At 26.4% G+C, this 19,846-nt stretch overlaps 4 protein-coding genes and 1 long non-coding RNA gene across 14 annotated transcripts; 3 read left to right on the forward strand and 2 right to left on the reverse strand.

The window, feature by feature from the left end:
- The first annotated feature begins 65 nt into the window (after nucleotides 1-65).
- Nucleotides 66-1,638, forward strand: LOC100651879 (thioredoxin-like protein 4A). Of its 2 annotated transcripts, XM_048406515.1 has the most exons (4): nucleotides 66-198; nucleotides 312-443; nucleotides 564-700; nucleotides 877-1,638. In XM_048406515.1, the coding sequence occupies exons 2-4, from the start codon at nucleotides 366-368 to the stop codon at nucleotides 1,088-1,090; spliced, it is 429 nt and encodes a 142-aa protein (XP_048262472.1). In that variant the 5' UTR covers nucleotides 66-198; nucleotides 312-365; the 3' UTR covers nucleotides 1,091-1,638. The 2 variants fall into 2 exon arrangements, with proteins under 2 accessions (XP_048262472.1, XP_003396220.1); XM_003396172.4 differs by having other exon boundaries at nucleotides 119-443.
- LOC105665858 (receptor-type tyrosine-protein phosphatase S) lies at nucleotides 1,384-11,716 on the reverse strand. Of its 7 annotated transcripts, XM_048406506.1 has the most exons (20): nucleotides 11,582-11,716; nucleotides 11,391-11,506; nucleotides 7,680-8,084; nucleotides 7,324-7,611; nucleotides 6,916-7,194; nucleotides 6,566-6,832; nucleotides 6,154-6,486; nucleotides 5,709-6,026; nucleotides 5,292-5,624; nucleotides 4,886-5,185; nucleotides 4,610-4,813; nucleotides 4,377-4,482; nucleotides 3,988-4,214; nucleotides 3,828-3,904; nucleotides 3,605-3,739; nucleotides 3,411-3,533; nucleotides 3,167-3,315; nucleotides 2,854-2,989; nucleotides 2,179-2,245; nucleotides 1,384-2,098 (listed from the first exon to the last, which is right to left on the reverse strand). In XM_048406506.1, exons 3-20 carry the CDS (start codon nucleotides 8,077-8,079, stop codon nucleotides 2,013-2,015), a joined length of 3,828 nt encoding a protein of 1,275 aa, XP_048262463.1. In that variant the 5' UTR covers nucleotides 8,080-8,084; nucleotides 11,391-11,506; nucleotides 11,582-11,716; the 3' UTR covers nucleotides 1,384-2,012. The 7 variants fall into 7 exon arrangements, 6 of the variants coding, with proteins under 6 accessions (XP_048262463.1, XP_048262467.1, XP_048262465.1 ...); XM_048406510.1 differs by having other exon boundaries at nucleotides 6,566-6,781; nucleotides 11,391-11,615; XM_048406508.1 differs by lacking the exons at nucleotides 11,391-11,506; nucleotides 11,582-11,716 and adding an exon at nucleotides 9,308-9,436.
- On the forward strand, nucleotides 11,432-13,634 carry LOC125385246. Its single transcript, XR_007224311.1, has 2 exons — nucleotides 11,432-11,492; nucleotides 11,562-13,634. It is a non-coding gene; the product is annotated as an uncharacterized LOC125385246 (long non-coding RNA).
- On the reverse strand, nucleotides 12,879-15,511 carry LOC100651565 (60S ribosomal protein L10a). Its single transcript, XM_012309622.3, has 5 exons — nucleotides 15,102-15,511; nucleotides 14,331-14,486; nucleotides 13,620-13,768; nucleotides 13,213-13,385; nucleotides 12,879-13,107 (listed from the first exon to the last, which is right to left on the reverse strand). The coding sequence occupies exons 1-5, from the start codon at nucleotides 15,104-15,106 to the stop codon at nucleotides 12,937-12,939; spliced, it is 654 nt and encodes a 217-aa protein (XP_012165012.1). The 5' UTR covers nucleotides 15,107-15,511; the 3' UTR covers nucleotides 12,879-12,936.
- Nucleotides 15,422-19,838, forward strand: LOC100651443 (TBC domain-containing protein kinase-like protein). 3 transcript variants are annotated; one of them, XM_020863394.2, is made up of 15 exons: nucleotides 15,422-15,563; nucleotides 15,645-15,953; nucleotides 16,092-16,302; nucleotides 16,380-16,629; nucleotides 16,736-16,964; nucleotides 17,037-17,311; nucleotides 17,381-17,527; nucleotides 17,605-17,725; nucleotides 17,918-18,079; nucleotides 18,146-18,323; nucleotides 18,386-18,592; nucleotides 18,701-18,960; nucleotides 19,036-19,163; nucleotides 19,244-19,406; nucleotides 19,464-19,838. In XM_020863394.2, exons 3-15 carry the CDS (start codon nucleotides 16,098-16,100, stop codon nucleotides 19,569-19,571), a joined length of 2,433 nt encoding a protein of 810 aa, XP_020719053.2. In that variant the 5' UTR covers nucleotides 15,422-15,563; nucleotides 15,645-15,953; nucleotides 16,092-16,097; the 3' UTR covers nucleotides 19,572-19,838. The 3 variants fall into 3 exon arrangements, with proteins under 3 accessions (XP_020719053.2, XP_048262469.1, XP_048262470.1); XM_048406512.1 differs by having other exon boundaries at nucleotides 19,471-19,838; XM_048406513.1 differs by lacking the exon at nucleotides 18,386-18,592 and having other exon boundaries at nucleotides 18,824-18,960.
- The last annotated feature ends 8 nt before the right edge of the window (nucleotides 19,839-19,846 follow it).

Genomic DNA, 19,846 nt, shown 5'->3' on the forward strand with positions numbered 1-19,846 from the left:
ATAACTAGATATAATTGAAGAGATTAAAATGAAACTAGGAATTTTTTAAATTATTGCTAATATGTTGGTGGCAATGGGGTAATGGGTGGTAAATTTTGACTTTCGCAAATAAACGTATTATAGCGGTGGTGTTGATCGTATTGTGAAAAGTTAAAAGAAACTTTTATTCTATAATCTCAATCATATAATAAAACCCATGTAAATAGTGTATAATTATTGCATGATTTTGTAGAATATATTGTTATTCTACACTTTTTAGTTTCTGATATATACCAATAAAAAGTGTTCTAAACTTGAATATAAAAATATAGGTTACATTAAATTTGTTCACTTTTCTTGGATCTGTATTTGATAAACAGAAAACAATGTCTTATATGTTGTCACATCTCCACAATGGATGGCAAGTGGATCAGGCAATATTATCTGAAGAAGACAGAGTAGTTGTAAGTTTCTAATTGATTTTCATTAACTTTTAATAGCTATCATGGGTGAAATTTCACCTTATAATTTTACTATCTATAGTGACTATCTATATATGAAATTATAAAAACAAAATTTTTTAGGTTATTAGATTTGGCCATGACTGGGATCCAATGTGTATGAAAATGGATGAAGTTCTTTATAATATTGCTGAAAAAGTAAAAAATTTTGCTGTCATTTATCTAGTTGATATTACTCAAGTACCTGATTTTAATAAAATGTAAGGTTTAATATGCAATTAAAAATCTTAAGATATTATTTTATATTTTGATAAAATATTGTTTAAATCATTATTGATAGTATTATTTTAGTCAGTAAACTGGATAATGTTCTTTTATTATCTTATACTATTAAAAATATACATTTTCAGAGAAATATAAATATGATTTTTTACAGGTATGAATTGTATGATCCTTGTACAGTTATGTTTTTCTTTCGAAATAAACATATAATGATTGATTTGGGAACTGGAAATAATAATAAAATAAACTGGACATTAGAGGACAAACAAGAAATGATTGATATCATTGAGACAGTCTACAGAGGTGCCAGAAAAGGTAGAGGTTTAGTTGTTTCACCAAAAGATTATTCTACAAAATATCGTTATTAATTATCTTTATTGACGAAAATATTTTATATTAATGTATGAATCAGAGAGAAAATATAAGTATGATGAACTTACATCAATAAATAAGAATATGGCGTAATTACAAATAAATATAAAGTTATATATAGCATATATGTACTTATGCAAATTATTGTAAAAATATTAAGTATATTTGTATATTTATTATTTTACATTTATCTATAAATAGCAATTATAGGTTTGTATAAATTGGTTAATTTATTTTCTATACAAGGAGAAGTCAATAAATCATAGCTTAGTGAAGAAAGACTAGATAATTAAAACCTGAAAACATATTTTTATTGGTTTTGTGTATATTATTCATTTTTGATATGCATATACATTTAAATAAAATAGAAATGTTTACACTCAAAGGAAGATGTAGGACTTCTCATGTAGGACTCTTGTCAAGCAATGGTAGGTAGGTAGCTTATACCTTCAATAACTATTAAAAGATTAGACATTTATATTAATTAAATCTATTGTAATCTTTAAATCATATACCCAGTTAAAAGTAAACAATTACAACCTTATATTGAAATATTATTATTATAGTTTCCTTAAAATGTTCTGTCTGCTTTAAAAATATATTATCATATGCATTCTATAGAAATAAAAAAGAATTAAATTTATGTATTACAAGAATATGATTTGATTTACATATTATTATAAACAAAATACAAAATATCATGTTTCATTACAGTTGTACTTATACATACATACATTATTTATTACATTGATCTTCTATATTAAATAATACAATAATACAATAATACAATACATCTTCATTTTATGTTAGAAAAAATATATATTTCTATCACTTTTTTATATATATAAATTTCAATATTGTGCAAAACATAAATAAATATTTAAAATTATTTGTTACATGCTTACCTCAAAATTGCGACTAGTGTAGATTTATATTTGAACTTGGTACTATTCTTATTTTCCTGGAAGTATTTTCGTACATTGGATTCATAGGTGGTGGTTTATCTAAAGACATAAAAATTTCAATATTTAAAATGAAAAATAATAGTAAATAATCTTGTTTGTAGTAAGCATAACAAACTTACAATTCTTTAAACAATAGGGATTTTTTAATACTTGCTTTGTACAATTGTATATGTAAGCATACTGACTCTACAAATATAATAAATATTAATAGTATTAGATATACAGCATCCAACCGAATAACACGCAAAAATAGGCGTGATTCCTTGTGGAAAAATAAGGAAAAATATAGAATAAAATTTTTTAATTCTCGATTTAATTTTCGAGAAAATTGAGGTTGAAAATTTATGAAATTTATATGCTTCAATATGATAAATTTCGAATTGGACAGGACAAAATAATGTAAAGTTTGAACACATTTAGTTAAAAATTGACCTACTACACGCGTATGATAAATTTTCAAATTTATTTTTTTCGGAAACAAATGACCCGTAAAAAAATGTTCTGCATTTTTTATTTATTTTCGCACGTGGAATGATTTCCTATCGATTATTTAATCCTGTTCAGCCCAGAATTAGTCATATTCAAATATACTTGACGAATTTTCAAACTCAATTTTCTCGAAAATTAAATTGAGAATTAAAAAATTTTATTCTATATTTTTCCTTATTTTTCCACAAGGAATCACGCCTATTTTTGAGTGTTGTTCGGTAGATATACAATTATTCTGTAGATATACAATTTATGAGTACATAATTTATATTAATATTAACATAAAAGATCTTAGATTTTCCTACTTCTTTTTGCACCATATTTATTCTATCACGTCGTAATCTATATACTGTTCCAAACACATCCAATTTTTTATTATCTCGAAGATGTTGTAAAATTATATCTATTGCTATTAAAGTGCCAGTTCTACCAATTCCTGCACTGTAAAAGTATGTATTATATATATATATATATATATATAACAAATTTATATAAAATAATGAAATAGTAATAATATTAAATAAATTCAAAATGTAAAGTAGTAACAGTACTGAATAATATTAAAACATCAAAATATATAATATTATTAACTATTATGCTAAACTGATATATTTTTACCTGCAATGAATCACAATATATTCTTTATTAGCAGTAACATTACGATGTACAATCTGGCAAAAATGGATTATTGGTTCAAAATCCTCTGGGACATCATGATCTGGCCATTCTTTGAAATGCAAATGTGTTATATTTCTTTTTTTGTTTTCCTATATTTATTATTTATAAATAGGAGAATTAAATTAATATATATAAGTACAAACGTATTTTATTAAATCTTGTAACTTAAGTTTAAATCTTATACCCTTTGTAATACTAGTGTTCTTTGTGTATAAGATCTATAATCTAATTCACTTATACATTTTATGGTCAAATTTTCATACTTAAAAGTTTCTCTAATTGTTGGAAAATATTGATGACATTTTTCCTACAAAAGTATCAATTTTTAATATTCATGCGTTAAACGAGATTTAAATATATTTAGTGCGAAAATCTTACTTTGTCTTTCTCAACCAACTCAGTCAACATAACTATCACATTGATGTCATATTGCTCTATCATTCTCCAAAAATCAAATGTTGTTTCTTCTTTTGGTCCTTGACAAGCTATATATTCATTTTCGCCACTATAGCCCTGAAAATAGTGTATACCTATTTAATTCATATTTAATACATAATATAATTCATATTTAGTGTAAACAAATAATTGTATGATTACTCACCTTAATAAAAGATGCATTGATGTAGTCAGTATTAGGATCATTTTCAATTACTTCCAGCTTAACTCTTGAAAAATCATCTGAAAATATAAATTTAATAAAGCATTTTTTTTCATTTTATATATAATTCACATCTTTATAACATGTAAATCAATATTTTTACATGGTAAAATATCAGAATATCTGTTTTTCTTCTTATTGGCTTGTAAACAAGCAGTATTGGTTGGCATCTGTAAATCAATACTAAGAGTTTGAAGTAACTGAAATTCATTGCTTAATTTTCCAGGATTATCAATAAATTGTTGACAATGAGCTATAAATTTCTTTTTTGAAAAAGGTGTAGGAACTGGTGATCCAGACATGTCAGAATGTAGAAATCGTCGTAATATTCTAAAAAACATGTATAAATTATCATTAAATTATTAATTATGTAAATTTTTGGTCACAATATATACTTTGTTACAATATTTAAATGTTTAAATTTTTATATTTTGATGAATATTATTTTTACTGTTACAATGTTCAACTAAATAAAAAATAAAATTTACTTACGCACGAATTGAACATTTTCGAAATAATAACATTATTGTTGATAAAATTCCCAAGAATAAAATACCAAAAACAACTCCACTAACAAGTACGATATCTATTTCAGCATCTAATATAATTTAAAATATGTGATGAATACAATAAAATTTAATTATGTATGATTTTTGCAATACCAATATCGAAGCGACTAAACGAAGAAAAATACAAATAACTTTAAGAATCAATAAACACTTTACTGGTTTTTATTAAAAATGTTGTAGAATCAGAATATCCACCATGAGTAAATGCCCGCATTCTAACATGATACCATGTATTTGGTTTAAGAGGACCATTACAATAAATTCTTTTATTGGTATTAGATGAAATTTCTTTACAATTTGTATTTTCGCCAAGTGTATACTTGACTGCTTCCATGTCGCCATAATCAGCAACAGAATTAGCTGCAAAAATACGATAATAATTCAAATATTTTTAATTAAATTTGAATACAAACTGAAAAATATATCACCTACGATAAGGATTCCAACATAGTCTAGTAGCTTGATAAGGTATTGTAAAGTCTTGTTGCATAGCTTCTTTCCAAGAAGATATATTTGGCCATAATATATGATTCGTATTATTCGTTATATTAAATCTAATACTTGATGGAATATTATAGTTCATTCTTGATACTATAATAGAATAATAAATAATATCACCATTTGTATTAGGGAATAAGGGAAGTAAAAGTGTAACTGTTGTTGTAGTTCTTCGTGCACTAGCTGGATCTATAGTGATAGATTTTATATAATCTTCATCAGGTTGAGGTGGAACTAAAATATAAATAATGTGTAGTAACTTATTAACGACATTTTAATACTTGAAGATAAATATTTTATGAAAGTTGCTAGTTTATATTATTTAGAGTTAGATACATACTGCCAGCAGGGTATGAAATATTTTTAAATGCTGGTATTCCAAAATCTTGGACTCCCTGAACCTTTGTTACCACTTTAATAATATAATTATATTCTGCTTTTAACTCGTTTAAATTTGTTATGACTGTATCATTTTTAACATCACTTGATAAAAGTTGTAATGTAAAAGAATGTGGTTCATAATTAGTTCTAATCCCATCTACAAATACATTAAAATATTCCAATATTCCATTTAAAGAACATGGAATGCCCCATGTCAAAATGGTATTCAAAACATTTTTGTTATTTTCATTGTTTACAATTGAATATGAAAAGTTGGATACCATCCCTGGAACTAATATATAATAACTATGATAATATAATAGTTTAGTGATATTGAAATTATAAATATCTATAATTTCATGTAATAAGAAATTACCTCCAGCTGGTGTTTTAAATAACACTAAATCATTGTTATAACTTCCCCAGCCTGCAGAGGTTCTTGCTTTGATTTTTGCTGTATAATACGTAAATGCTGTTGCATTTAAATATTCAAAAATGAACGTAGATCCATTAAAATGTTTAATGGTTTTTAAGGTTACTGGTTTGCACCAATCAGGCATATAGAAACATATTTCTCCTTCAAATACAAGTTCAAATTCATGTAAATTCCCTGCTAAATATGATGGTGGTTCCCAAACAAATATAAATTGTGAATATGTTATATTTGTAACATTGAGAAAAGGTGCAGATGGTACTGAAATATTAAAGAATATCATACATTACCATTAATATTACTTATGACTTTTGTTATTTCTTGTATTTTTAATGTAGGTTAAAAACTATATGTTTAACATAATTTTTATGCACTTCTGCTTACTTACTATCTTCTGATGTTGTTACACTTATTAATTTACTTAATTCACTATTTCCTGCTTCATTAAGAACATATGCCCAACATATATATGTAGTAAATGGACTGACATTCTTTATTATTGAATTTGTAAAATATTCATCTTGAATATGAGAATCTATATGTACTTCAGCTTCCCCATTCTTAACTTCATAACCATGACCGTTTGTCATTGTAGCATTACACATAGCTTTTAAAGATGTTAAAGTACAATTACTGTTGCCTTTCTCAATCTTCCATGAAAGCATTATGTCATGCGTTGTAACAATTGGTTCTTTCATATTTAATATTGGTGATTTCGATACTAAATAAAATTTTCATTTATTCTTAAACATAAATATTTTATAAAATATACATATATAATATTCATAATTTCTTTTTACCTGTTGATGCTGTTCTTGTATCAATAGTGATCATTTCCCCATCGTTATTGTCTTCATCTACTGCATTAATATAAATGCAATATGGAGTACATGCATACAAATCACTTATTGTTACATTTATTCCAATTACTTGTTCTGTTTTTGGCTGTGGATCAATAGTAACACGGTAATATTTAATACATTTAGCTCCAATTTCTGGTGGTTCCCAATGAATAACTAAAGAAAATGCATTAGCTTCCACAGTTGGGTTTTGAGGTCTACTTGATTCTTATAAAAATAATTATCATTATTCAAAAAATTATTAATTAGTAACTATGTGTAAAAACTAATATGATCACTGACTAACATACTTGGAGAATTTGTTTTTAATGTAATATCAACACCATTAGATTGTTTGTTGTTTATTGAAACTGCTCTAATTATAAAGAAATATTCCTCACATGGTTCTAACTTTGATGAAATATATTCCTCAGTTGTAATTGAGGCATTATTACAAATATTTTTAAGGCATTGCTCAATTAAATAATGATTTACACATGTTGGGTAATCTCCTGGCGATTTCCAGCTTAATTTGATTGTACTAATAGCAGTATGTGCAACTAATTTTTGAATATCTCCAATTTCAGTAACTAAAAAGAATGAATAGTATATAAATTGTATATTATACTTTTAAAAGCAATTTCTGCAAAATAATTAAACCAGAGTAAATTTAAATAATTATATTGGATATTAAATTTGTATTAATATTATAATTTTACTATTAGAACTCGTCGCTCCTGTTACAATAACTCCAGTGGAGTTTAAATCTTTGTCAATGGCTTTTACAATAAATGTATAATTGTTGCATGGTTCTAGATCAGTGGCATTATATTGTACATCTTTTACTATGGTTCTATTTCTTGAAAAACATAGTTGATTTAAGTCCAAGCATATATCGATAGTATAAAACAATTCACTTGTTATATTATCACAAGGAGGTTCCCAAGAGAGAAATATCCATTCTGTAGCAACTAGATCAATCGTTAGGTTCTGTACATTTTTTCGATCTATAAACAAAGCAAACGTAAATAGTGAAATCATTCATTTATACTGACCTTTATCTAAATAATTATACCTTCTTCGTTACATGTCACTAATATATCTTCCGATAAAATTTGGTTATCTTTCAATTCGTTAGATGAAATAGAAATATGCTCAAATTTTTGAACGAAGTCATTGTTCGTTGTATCGAGAATCGATATATTAGTATCGTTGCTTTTCAGGTAATCATTCGGCAGGAGCTCATTTTGTTTGAATTCCGTAACTTCGTCTAGAAACTTTTTTATGCTCATAGAATTATTTAGTTCTGAAGATACTACATATTCAGCATTGAGATCAAACGATAAAATTTTCATCGAAGCGTTCACTGTTTTATTTTGTCCGATATGTCGATGATCGATTAAATTATTTTCACTGAGCACATAGATGATCTGTAGTGCGTAAATCAACACTTTCAATCGTTTTTTTCGTACCATGTTACCTATAAGATTGCAAATTGAAACACAGTTTCATTATTAAAATCGTAAAAATCTGAGATAACAGTTTGATATTTTTTTATCTTAATTACTTAATTAACTGCGCTAGGTAAAGTATCAGGTTCTGGTGATAATTTTATTGTATACTTTATACGTCGTATAGTTAACATTACGTACTTGAAACGATGTAATCTAGACTTTCGAAAGGTTTATTTCATATCACAACTAAAAACGGAATCAATATTTGTGATTCTTTTTGATAAACTTAAAATATACCTTGAATCAATTCACAAACGAAAAATATCATTGTTATCACAAATAAATCGTATATTAATTAGAAATGGAAACGTTTCATTAACCATGATTTCGAAGGAACGATGAAAAATGTTAATATTAGAAATAAAGAAATTTGATAAATAATCGATTTAATTTTGACCAATGCATCTTTTTAACACATTATTTAGATAGGTTACATTGGCTTCTGCCAATATAATTCTTTTTCTATTTAAAGTGATATTTTTTAGGCTATCTAAATTAATTGAAATGTTAATTATATATATATTTCAAAGTATTATATACTTAGTCTCATAATTTAAAACCAGAAAATAATTTTATACCAAAGACTTAACAATTGAAATTGTAATTTTTATACGTTTTGTGCATTTATAATTGTGCATTTCACTTCATTTAACACGTTATGTGAATTTATTTTGATTACTATTATTATTCTTTTTATAAATGCATTGTAAAAAGTCAGATATTAAAAATAAAATGGTATATGTACAATAGGCGTTTAAAGTGGCAAGTAGAATTTCACAATAATTGATTGATATGTTATAGCTCATATCAATCACGATTCCATCAGCAATGTTTTTTCACAGATCATCGTAATATGAAAAGTCAAATGCTCACGATTCTTTACCTAATCTCACAAAAAATTGTTCTTCATTGATAAATTACAAACATATATTCTATATTTTTCATTACGAATTGAAACCTTTTTCGTATACAAAACAATTGTTATGTTTTATCCACTTATTCAAGAAAAAGTCGCTTTATCCAGGATTAAACTCTGCACATAAGAATTAATTCGTTGTCTTCAATAAAATTATTAAAAATTTATACACTCGAATCAATGAGATCTATTAACAAAGGTACGAAGAACTATTTTGAAAACTCGATGTGTTAGTTATTTTCTTGATAATCATTCTGACTTCTGATCACTTACCAACAGGTTTTCGTTTATCCCTCCTATAGTCATTGATATTGCTGATAAGAATCTCAAGTCTATTTTAAACTCTTAAAAGCGTACTCTGTACTACTTTATTAATCAAACATGAGGGTAATATTTATCTTGATCTTTTTACGAATTTTAACAATTTTTTATTATATTTTACATATAGCTTTTATAAAAATTCATTTCTTTGGAGTCTTACATGAATTATATTTATTATAATAAGTTTATAAAATCACTGAACACAATTATTACACAAATGGCTGTTATCGAAAAGCTTTATAATTATTAAAATTATATAATTTTAATTATATATCTATAATTTTGTGTGCGTGTGTGTGTGCGTGTGTGTGTGCGTGCGTGCGTGCGTGCGTGCGTGCGTGTGTGTGTGTGTGTGTAATAACGCATATATTAATACGCATTGTTAATAATTGGAAATCATAATTAATAAATAATTTATAATATTTAAACTACATTATATGCCATTATATATGTGTACGTAATTCTTAATGCAATTGTGTATGTTAAGCATTAAATTAAACATAAAATGTACTTGCCCAAAAGATTAGACTTTGCCGTGATTTGAATCTCTCAATGTTATTCATTAAATGTCAGTTTTCTAGATAAGACCCCCGTTTTCATTAATGTTTTTGCGCATTCTAGTAAAATACATGTGAATCGAATGTTAAGCACTATGATCGAAATTTGCTATATTAAATTTACATTTAATCGTAAAAAAAATAAAGCAGCATTAAGCTCTCGGATAAATCTACAACTTCATTGAAGCTGCAATTTACTTATGAAGCGAAATAGAGAAGCATATGTATATACATTTTTAAAAAATATATTATAACCTCCTCAAAGGTTGTTAAAAATAACGTGTTCTGATTATTTGAACCTTTTAACTCATAAAAAGTTATATTTACGCTTGTATTTGAATAGTATATTTATAAAATATATTTGTACAACTTAAACGAGACGAACAACTTAAATTTATTAATTAAGCAATAATTAATAAATTATTTATTACTGATTATTTGAGTAAGACTTTCAAATGAAAACAAAATATATAAGCTGATATAAGATAAACGAAAATTCGACGAATAAGAAATCTTCATTTTACTATATAAGCGCAATATGTATGTATATATAAGCGCAAACGAGGGAAAATTTAAGACACTTTTATTCTGTTTACTTTTTGGTATATCTTTGATTTATAACTTTTAATTTTTTAATATAAAAAATATCATATTAGAATATTCATGAAAAATATGTTTGAGACAAGTTAATAAAATAAATATAAAAAGGTATGTTAACTATATATATGTAATTAATAATTTGATAAAAATCTGCTTAAGTAATAAAAATAAATATTTTTTAACATTGCTACAATTATTGTATAATTTTATATTTGTATTGTTAGAAAAACAAATAGAATTACTATTTATTTCTCAAGCGATTTATCATTTGACCATTTCACACATATGTTAATGTAATTTGATGTGTATACTTGCGACAGAGTGTTTCCTTAACATATGTGCCTGTGATTATGAACGTGGTGTAAGTCATATATATATATTTTATTTCTAGATATTTAAATTTTTGTGTTTGAGTGTATTACAAAATATTTTTCCATTATGAAATAAAACGTTTTATAAAATATGTAATCTTTTACGATAAAAAAAATAATGAATTTTATTAAGAAAACAAGCTAAAACAAACAGATTTATTTATGTTCTGTATATTGTAATTTTGTAGAATTAATTATTAATCATCTCCTGCTTCAATAACAAAATTTTGTTTCAGATATTTTAAGGGCTTTAAAATATTCTTGATAAATTAGTGGAATGTAAAGTAGTAAATAACTGTCTTTATACTTTTCTCTTGGCCCCACATTTGCATATAATGGAGGTAAATGTAAATTATAACATAATTTTGGCCTTTCTTTTTTCGGTAAAAAGTCTAAAACATGAAATCCCGCTTCAAAATCCATTGATGTTTCATATGAAGCATTACCATACCCCATACCCGAGCCTTTATTTAACGACATAGTTAGAGAGGAAATGGGAGTACTCACGCGTATGCTTACGGTTGTTTCCGGATTAGTACTGCCCCCAACGGCCAAGTACTAAAAGTGTTCCATGCTACAAAAGACTATTTCATTGTACGGTTTTATCCGGTAATCACGCAATACTGAAAGAAAGTTGCCTCAGAAAGAGAAATTAATTATTTATTATATTCTTTTTAGAGAAGAAATGGAAACCTTACCGTTTAAACGATAATGGATTAGTGAAATGATAAATAGTAACAATTTTAATATATTTTATACACAATAGGCTTTTAGATTTAATATTAAATTTGCTTTATATTAAATAATAAACGTTATAATAAATCTTAAATTTCACTTTAATAGTCATTTCAGTGGTTGATAGGTTGTGAATAATATCAGAGAGGAAGTTCCTCTTTGATAGTATTTCTGACGTAATGTATTTTTTTGCATGTGTATTTATTTACAGAAACGATAAAAACAGAAGAGAAAATTATGGCAGACAAGATTTGACGTCATGACTAATTTATTAACCAAAATTTGTATCTTTTACTTTGAAAATTTATTTGAAAAATTTTTATTTTACACGCTTAACATTAAAGGTAATGACATATAATAGCACAAGAAAAAGAAAGAAAATGAGAAAGATCAATGTGCTAGTGTGCTATGGTGTATTGGTCCGTGTCTAGTTATATTATTCGTTAAAAGAGTAAGCCTTAGGCCTTAGGTCACCGCCGTCAAAGTTGTCTTTCGTCTCTACCATCGTCTTAACAAATACGTCGTCTTCATTTGTTGGGCTATATCTCGTTTACGGTGAAATTAAATAGGTTTTTGTATATGCTAACGTGGAACACTAGGACTTGGCTTTAGGACTTGGCAGTATGGCGCAGCATTTGTACTGTGGAATAACTAGAACAATAGGTGTGAGCTCTCTCATTGCCTCTCTGACATAATACAAAAATATGTACTTGTTATTTTTTTCACAAGCTCACAACTCACACACAAGGTACATGTGACCTACACCACTGTCAAAATGAACGTAGATAAATCAGAACTTCCATGAATAAATATGGAAGTGACTTCCTCATATCGTTAGTCATTTCTCAGCTATTTAGCAAAAATTTCTTAGTTATATAAAAATATAAATCGATACAACATAAAACAAATGAAAATCTCGACTTTTTTCTCAATACAACATTTTCATAATCACCGATACATATAATAAATGAGTTTGTATTTCTTCTGTTATAAAATTTTCGGTACCGCTTTAATAACGACAAAATATTATAAATGCATCACAAAGTAATTTTTTCTTTTTATGAAATATTATATAATACGATTACGACGATAGATTATGTTAAAACATATAGAACTTCACTCTAGTAAATGCAACAATTACACGGTTTTCAATAAGATAATTATAGTACATGAATTATGATATCAATACATTTTTAAATTATAAGTTTGGAAAATATCAAACAGGAAAATTTTTTATAACAAATTGTAACACATCATACATTGAGTTATGTCTGCTTTATTTTTTCATTGTACATTGATAGTATTTATACTAATTAAATTAGTATAATCTCTGAGGTGGTCCCATAGAAGATTTAATGTGAAGAGAACGTACATTTTGCCAGTGTTTTTTCAACAATGAAACTAAAAAGTTAATTGAAAGATGTACATTTTGTACCAATTCATCTGGAGTCATTCCTACGTGACCTACAGCCACTGATAAACATAATACCTGAAAAAGTTTTTCAAATTACGTTTGAATATTATAAATTACAATTTTAACAAGAATTTGTAAGTAAAATATTTTTTAAAACAACGAATATGCAACAAAATTTACCTTCTTCATTTGGAATTTAATTGTAGCTTTCACCTCATCAATTTTCCCTACCATTGACTCCTGATGAGATAAAAGACCAGGGAATTTGCCAGCTTTGTTCAGACCAGGACCAAGAATACGTGGAATTTGTTTAATTAAAGATTCACTAGCTAAGAAGGCATCATACTTTTTAGCTGTAAAAAGCGAGTGCAAGTTAATTTTTAAATTAAATTATACAAAAGTTGATTGAAAAGATGTCTCGACACGGATTGAGGTGCGAAGGAATAAAACACAACGTCCTCACCAAGTGAAGAATTTCATTTTCTTCCAGTAGACGACCACTACTACAAATTACAAACTAGCAATGGTGCTTTTTGGAAGGCACAAAGAAAAGAATTAAATAGACAAAATAAAAAATTTCAAATTACCTAGTTTCTTCACAAGCTTTTTGTTCTTATTTAATTTTTTCAATGCTTCTGCATCCATATATGGAATATTATTAGCTTTAGCTTCATCACAATGTTGCTGATCTCCCAAAACACAAACTTGCATCTTTGGTCTTGGAATGTTCTTCAACCTTTAATAGAGATAAATTATGTGTATAAGTAAGTAATTAATATTCTTTAAACTGTTGATTCTATATATGTTATTATGAATGAATACTCAAAATAACACTCAAAGTGGAATTCAACATTATTCCAATTACTCAAAAATGAAAATACAATTATCAAAGTCAATATTCTCAGTAACATATTGGATAACCACACGAAGTATTCAGATAATACATGCAAAGTAGTTCAACATCACTGAACATTGGTTTTAATAATTGAATTGATTGAATAGCTGCCATAGTCAAATATTGACTTACCAGCAGGATCATAATTCATGATCCTGTAACAAATATAACGGTAAAAAACCTCCCCAATTTATTTAAGACCCTGGGTAGAGGTCCGCTAGGTAAAACCTAGCTTCCTGACTATGCATGAGGCAACCTTTTCGGATGTTAGTTAAAAAATAAAAAAAAAAAAAAAAAAAGAAAAAAAAAAAGATGAAAAGAAAAGGAAGAAAAAAGGAAAATAAAGATTTTATGGTAATCATTAAAAACCGAAAAGAATCCTCAATGTCAGGTAGAAACATACTTGACGGTGCCTGAGAAACGTTTGTCCTTTTGAGGATCATAATTCTTCAAGCCAATTTGGAGTTCCACTGTTTCTAAGAATTTCCTTTTTTTGTCTTGTGAATTTTGGATAACACCATTCACACATTCATAAAGAGTATCACGTGACACTTTGGACCTATTGATTAAAATTATTATTACAATCAAAGTTGAAATTTAAAAGAATTATTACTACTATTATAATATACAGAATACAAATAAAAAAAGTGGGTCTTAGGAGTAAGATACAGACAGATTTGTCAGTTGATTAATTGATACTAGCATGTTTCTCTTTCTAATGAAATTGTTTATAAATGAGATATGAACTGCTACCAACATTTTTGTACATAAAATTTTTTTATTACGTGGTATTCACAATCAATTTTATAAGCAGTGCCCATTTCTTTTATTTATATCCAACATATAGTGAACTCAAGTGAAATTTATTATTAAAATTTAAATAAGATATATAAAACTGTTATAAAATAAAAAGATAGAATAGAAAAAGTATTTATTTATATTTATTAAATGCTTAAAATTCATTTTATAAGACTTTTAAAGATGCATTTGAAAAATTATAGTACAATGTGGAGATATCATGTCCAGAAATTGGTACGATATATAGCTTCAATAAAGGTTATTTTTAAAAAATATTGGTAATTATATTAAAAAGATATATCGCAATAAATATTATTTACAATATCAAAGAAAAAAAATTTGTGATTTATAAAATATAAAAAGATTAGATACTCACGTCATTGTACCTCCTTAAAAGATCACTGAAAAGAAAACGTCCTACCTACTACACGATTAAAATCAGAAAGGAAACTGCTGTATTAACAGCAGAACTAGTAAAAGCAATATATATTTGCTAGATGGGACCACGTTTATGAGCATCCTAGCTTATAGTTTATGAAACTGTCACAGATGTCGTGCTTGCAATTTATGTGAACTCGGCTTTAAATTTAACTATTTCGGTATGCATTGATATATATAAATAGTCTATGTATGTTAGACTATATACATTATGTACCAGAATTTCTATTATCAGGTTCTACATTCATACATGTGGAAGTCTGTCAAAAACTATCTGAAAATTAAATCGTGGCTAGTTGTGAAAAATTAATATCGAAGGCAAGAAGGTTCCGTTCTGCAATCCGTGACATGCTATGAATACCTCAGAGAAAGAGACACTCCACTCATCTCTCTCTATCTTGTAAGAACGCAGACTTTGTTGATCTTCCATGTTAATTTTTCACTACTAGACATGATTCAATTTTCGAACGATTTTCCCTAGGGAGTGTCCAGATCTATTTACATAATCGTAGTTCATGCTACATATACATATCAGTAATATATACATATACATATGTATGTATATGAAGTGGGTGGTTTTGTTTATTCTTGTAAACAAAATTGATAAATAAATCAATAATTTGATTTACTTTACAAATGATAAACAATTAAACTATGAAAAGACATAATTCTAAGAGACAATTAAACGTATTTTTATAATTGATAGTGGTTATAAGTATTCGTTGAGGTTAATAATGTAAATATCGATTTATAGTTTAAAATTTAGTAAAAATATATATTAATAAATCAAGTACGTATATTTTATAATTATTTCTTGTATTAAATGATGTATTTTTTAGTATATATGTAAACTTTTGTCATTATTAAAATTAAATTAGTTATTTAAACATTGTTAAGGTACGATATAATAATATCTTCTATTTTATAGTTGAAGATGTGTCCAGCACTTTTAGAAAACGAAGAACGATGTTTCGGAGGGATGACATTTTTTGCCCAAAGTCATCCAGTTGAAGTTTGTGGTAGTAATGGTTTACCTCTTACACCAAATTCAATAACCATATATGGAAAATCTCAATTTTTAAAGACTATTCACCATCCAAATTTATCTACATATCTTGATATAATTAGAAGTAAACATGGTAAATCTTATTATACTTAAAAATTAGAAATTTAAAAACATTTCATATGATTATTTAATTAAAATTATTTTTTGTAGAACGGGTAGTAGTGGTTGCAGAATATAATGGAGATACATTAAATAAAAAAGAAAATTTAAACATTGATGATATTATGAAAATAGCATTTCAATGCCTATTGGGTCTACAGCATATGAATAATTTAGGCTTAGTACACAGACATTTAAATCCTGAAAATATATTAGTCAATAAAAGTGGAAATGTACAGTTATATAATTTTGGTTTATATTATATGACAGATAGTGGAAAGAATGTATCTTTTCCTATTGGGTATGTCTTATAATAAAATATTTAGTTTAATAAAATTTAATTGTAATTAAATATTTAGTAGAAATAAGAAATACTTATTTAAATGCATAATACAATTTTTTATTAGTTATCCAAAGTATACAGCTCCTGAAGTATTTCTGAGTTCTGGTGTCAGTAGCTCAAAAGTAGATTCTTGGTCTTTAGGTATGATTATTGCAGAATTGTTATTGGGAAAGTCAATGTGGCCAGGTGTAAAATTATCTCAATGTTTGCGGAAAGTTCTTAGTCTAATACACTGTGAAACTTCTGTTTTTGAACGTCTTGCAAGAGAAGCTAATTGTTACAATATTTATAAGGTATAATTTATTTGACTCTTAAATCCTGGGTTACACTGTATAGTTATTCCTTTGTATTTATTATTGTTCTAGGATTTACCTGATAAAGTAAAGGATTTTGTAGATTGTTGCTTACAAATTCATCCCTTAATGCGCAAGGTACCAGAAGAGTTATTGAAGTTACCTATATTTGAAGAATTTTTGTTACAAAATGAAAAAGAAAAAGAAAAAAATTTATATAAGAATGTTATTGTTAGAAAAATGGACGAATTATATTATTTATGGCAATTAGCAGGAGGCGATATTACTGTGGAGTTAAAGAAACAGGGATTTATCCGGTCAAGACCACCTATTTTATCAATTCCAAAGTAATAAAAGTTTCATAAGTATCATGTTCTGTGGGAAAAGAGCACAATTTATTTTAATTTTCTTTTTAGTTTAGTGATACTTTTAGGTCAAATGTTTGGCAGAAGAGACACAGCAGGATTACTTGATTTACGTGTGGTTAAAGTTCCTCTTGATACACTACATCAACGTTTGTCTCATATTCCATATATAGCTAATTATCCATGGTTAACAAATCAGTAGGTATAATAAAGATAAGTGTAAATTTCACATTTTTCTTCAATATTATATAAATCATCTCATACATGCTTTATAGAATGCGCGTTCAATCGCAAGAGGATTTGATAGATGCTGCTTCCCAGTTACCTTTAATTATAAGAGAAAGAGATACAGAATATCAATTTTATAGGATTGTTTTATATGATAGATTACTGCAGGTGATTATATTATTTTAAATATTTGATATATAATAAACTGTTACAGGTAATTACTTTATTTTTAATATCTTTGAAGTTTGAAATTATTTACTATGAATTCATTAATAAAAAATGTCACCAATAAATTATTACAAAAATAGAATCTTTTCATAGAACACTTAAAATATTTACTTACGTATATTGATAATTTAGGTTTATCCAATTACACGGGAAGCAATAATTGAAGAAGCACATAAAGATATACCTCCACCTGTTAGGGGAGCTGTATGGGCAGCATTGCTTGGTATTACTGGTGATATTCAGAAACGTTATGATATGATTGATAAAGAAACACCTACGCACACAGATCGACAAGTAATTCATCATTAAGTCACATTACATTATTTACCTTTATGTTTTAATTTATTAACAATATCTTAGATAGAGGTAGACATACCAAGATGTCATCAGTATAGTGAATTATTGTCATCTGGTGCTGGTCACGAAAGATTACAAAGATTGCTCAAAGCATGGGTTCGAAATAATCCTCATTATGTTTATTGGCAAGGATTAGATTCGTTAACAGCTCCATTTTTATATCTTAATTTTAATAACGAAGGTAATAAATTAAGTAAATTATATAATATATATATGTAAACTTTATTAATATTTTTATTTTAGCTAGAGCATTCGAATGTTTGTCTGCATTTATACCAAAATATCTTCATAAATTTTTTCTGAAAGATAATTCTGCTATTATACAAGAATATCTAGGAAAATTTTCACAAATTATAGCTTTCCACGATCCACAATTAGCTAATCATCTTAGATCAATCAACTTTGTATTAGAATTGTTTGCAATTCCATGGTTTTTAACAATGTTTTCACGTAAGCCATTTATTATTAATGTTTGGGTTATGTAAAATTGTTCACATCATAAATTTTCCTCTTTTGAAATTATTGATTATTACATATTCTTGAACTTTCTTATTTTAGATGTGTTTCCACTTCACAAAATACTTCATTTATGGGATAAACTTCTATTAGGAGATTCATCATTTCCACTTTTAGTTGGACTAGCAATATTAAAACAATTACGAGATTCTCTTTTAACTTCAGGTTTCAATGAATGTATCCTCTTATTTTCTGATCTTCCTGAAATCGACATTGAATTATGTGTTAAAGATTCTATGATGATGTACCAAAATACACCACCTAGTATTACTTATAGAAAACATCAGTTTAATCAACCAAAAGTATAAATATAAACTCTATATATTCTCCAAGATAATTTATTAAATACAAATTTTTAAAAATATGTTACATTTTAGGATACAAATTGGTTAGAACCAGAACCAGGTACTGAAAAAATGCCAAGAATTTCTGTTGATGACTTTTTAGATTTATTAAACAATAGTCCTGAAAGATTAATAACTGTGGATGTGCGCAATAACATACAGTGAGTATTTTTCCTGTAAAGGAAATATTAAATTATTCTAAATCATTTCTATATATATGGTAATCATTTTCTTTATATAGATTTGAAAGAGGTGCTGTAGTAGGCAGTATTAATATTCCATTTACAAGCGTACAACTTTCCTTAACTCATATTGAAACTCTTGGACCACATGCAAAACCACTTGTAGAAAATAAAAATAGCGTTGTTGTAATTATTGGACCTCATGATCAAAATAATGCCTTGGTCAGTATTATAATACAAAATTTAGTTTTTCAGCATTGAAATAAAAATGTTTTATAGTTTGCAGATTTTTTGGTAAAATGTGGAGTTGTGGGTGTATGTTCTTTACAAGGAGGAATTTCTATCTTACGGACAAAATCTCCAAATGTTATAGTAGCATTACGATAAAAGTAATGTGCAAATGCTGCACTTTTTAATGTAATAAATTACAACATCACATTTTCATATTTAAGGATTATACAATTTGTATATATATGTATATATATAATTTTAAATTACTCATATTGTAATATTTTATTTAACTATATTATATGTAGAATATTATGAGGTAATTGTAAAATACTATATCTTTCTAACATTGAGATTATAAACGATAATAGTACATATAAAATATGTATTATATTAATTAAAGAATTAAATTTTTGTTATACTATATAGAGTAT

This window comes from Bombus terrestris, chromosome 6 (assembly GCF_910591885.1).
Source record: "Bombus terrestris chromosome 6, iyBomTerr1.2, whole genome shotgun sequence".
NCBI classification, from domain to species: Eukaryota; Metazoa; Arthropoda; class Insecta; order Hymenoptera; family Apidae; genus Bombus; species Bombus terrestris.

Bases quoted from the DNA above. Each gene is read 5' to 3' on its own strand.
- LOC100651879 (XM_048406515.1), top strand. From the start codon at position 366: ATGTCTTATATGTTGTCACATCTCCACAATGGATGGCAAGTGGATCAG. The intron at 444-563 runs GTAAGTTTCTAA...AAAATTTTTTAG, and splicing joins CTGAAGAAGACAGAGTAGTT to GTTATTAGATTTGGCCATGA. The intron at 701-876 runs GTAAGGTTTAAT...GATTTTTTACAG, and splicing joins GTACCTGATTTTAATAAAAT to GTATGAATTGTATGATCCTT.
- LOC105665858 (XM_048406506.1), bottom strand. From the start codon at position 8,079: ATGGTACGAAAAAAACGATTGAAAGTGTTGATTTACGCACTACAGATC. The intron at 7,612-7,679 runs GTATAATTATTT...CTTTGTTTATAG, and splicing joins AGTGACATGTAACGAAGAAG to ATCGAAAAAATGTACAGAAC. The intron at 6,833-6,915 runs GTATGTTAGTCA...TATTTTTATAAG, and splicing joins ATTAAAAACAAATTCTCCAA to AATCAAGTAGACCTCAAAAC.
- LOC100651443 (XM_020863394.2), top strand. From the start codon at position 16,098: ATGTGTCCAGCACTTTTAGAAAACGAAGAACGATGTTTCGGAGGGATG. The intron at 16,630-16,735 runs GTATGTCTTATA...ATTTTTTATTAG, and splicing joins AATGTATCTTTTCCTATTGG to TTATCCAAAGTATACAGCTC. The intron at 18,080-18,145 runs GTAATTCATCAT...ACAATATCTTAG, and splicing joins CTACGCACACAGATCGACAA to ATAGAGGTAGACATACCAAG.
- LOC100651565 (XM_012309622.3), bottom strand. The intron at 13,769-14,330 runs GTATGTTTCTAC...TCTCTATTAAAG, and splicing joins CGTTTCTCAGGCACCGTCAA to GTTGAAGAACATTCCAAGAC. The intron at 13,386-13,619 runs GTAATTTGAAAT...CGCTTTTTACAG, and splicing joins AAAGCTTGTGAAGAAACTAG to CTAAAAAGTATGATGCCTTC.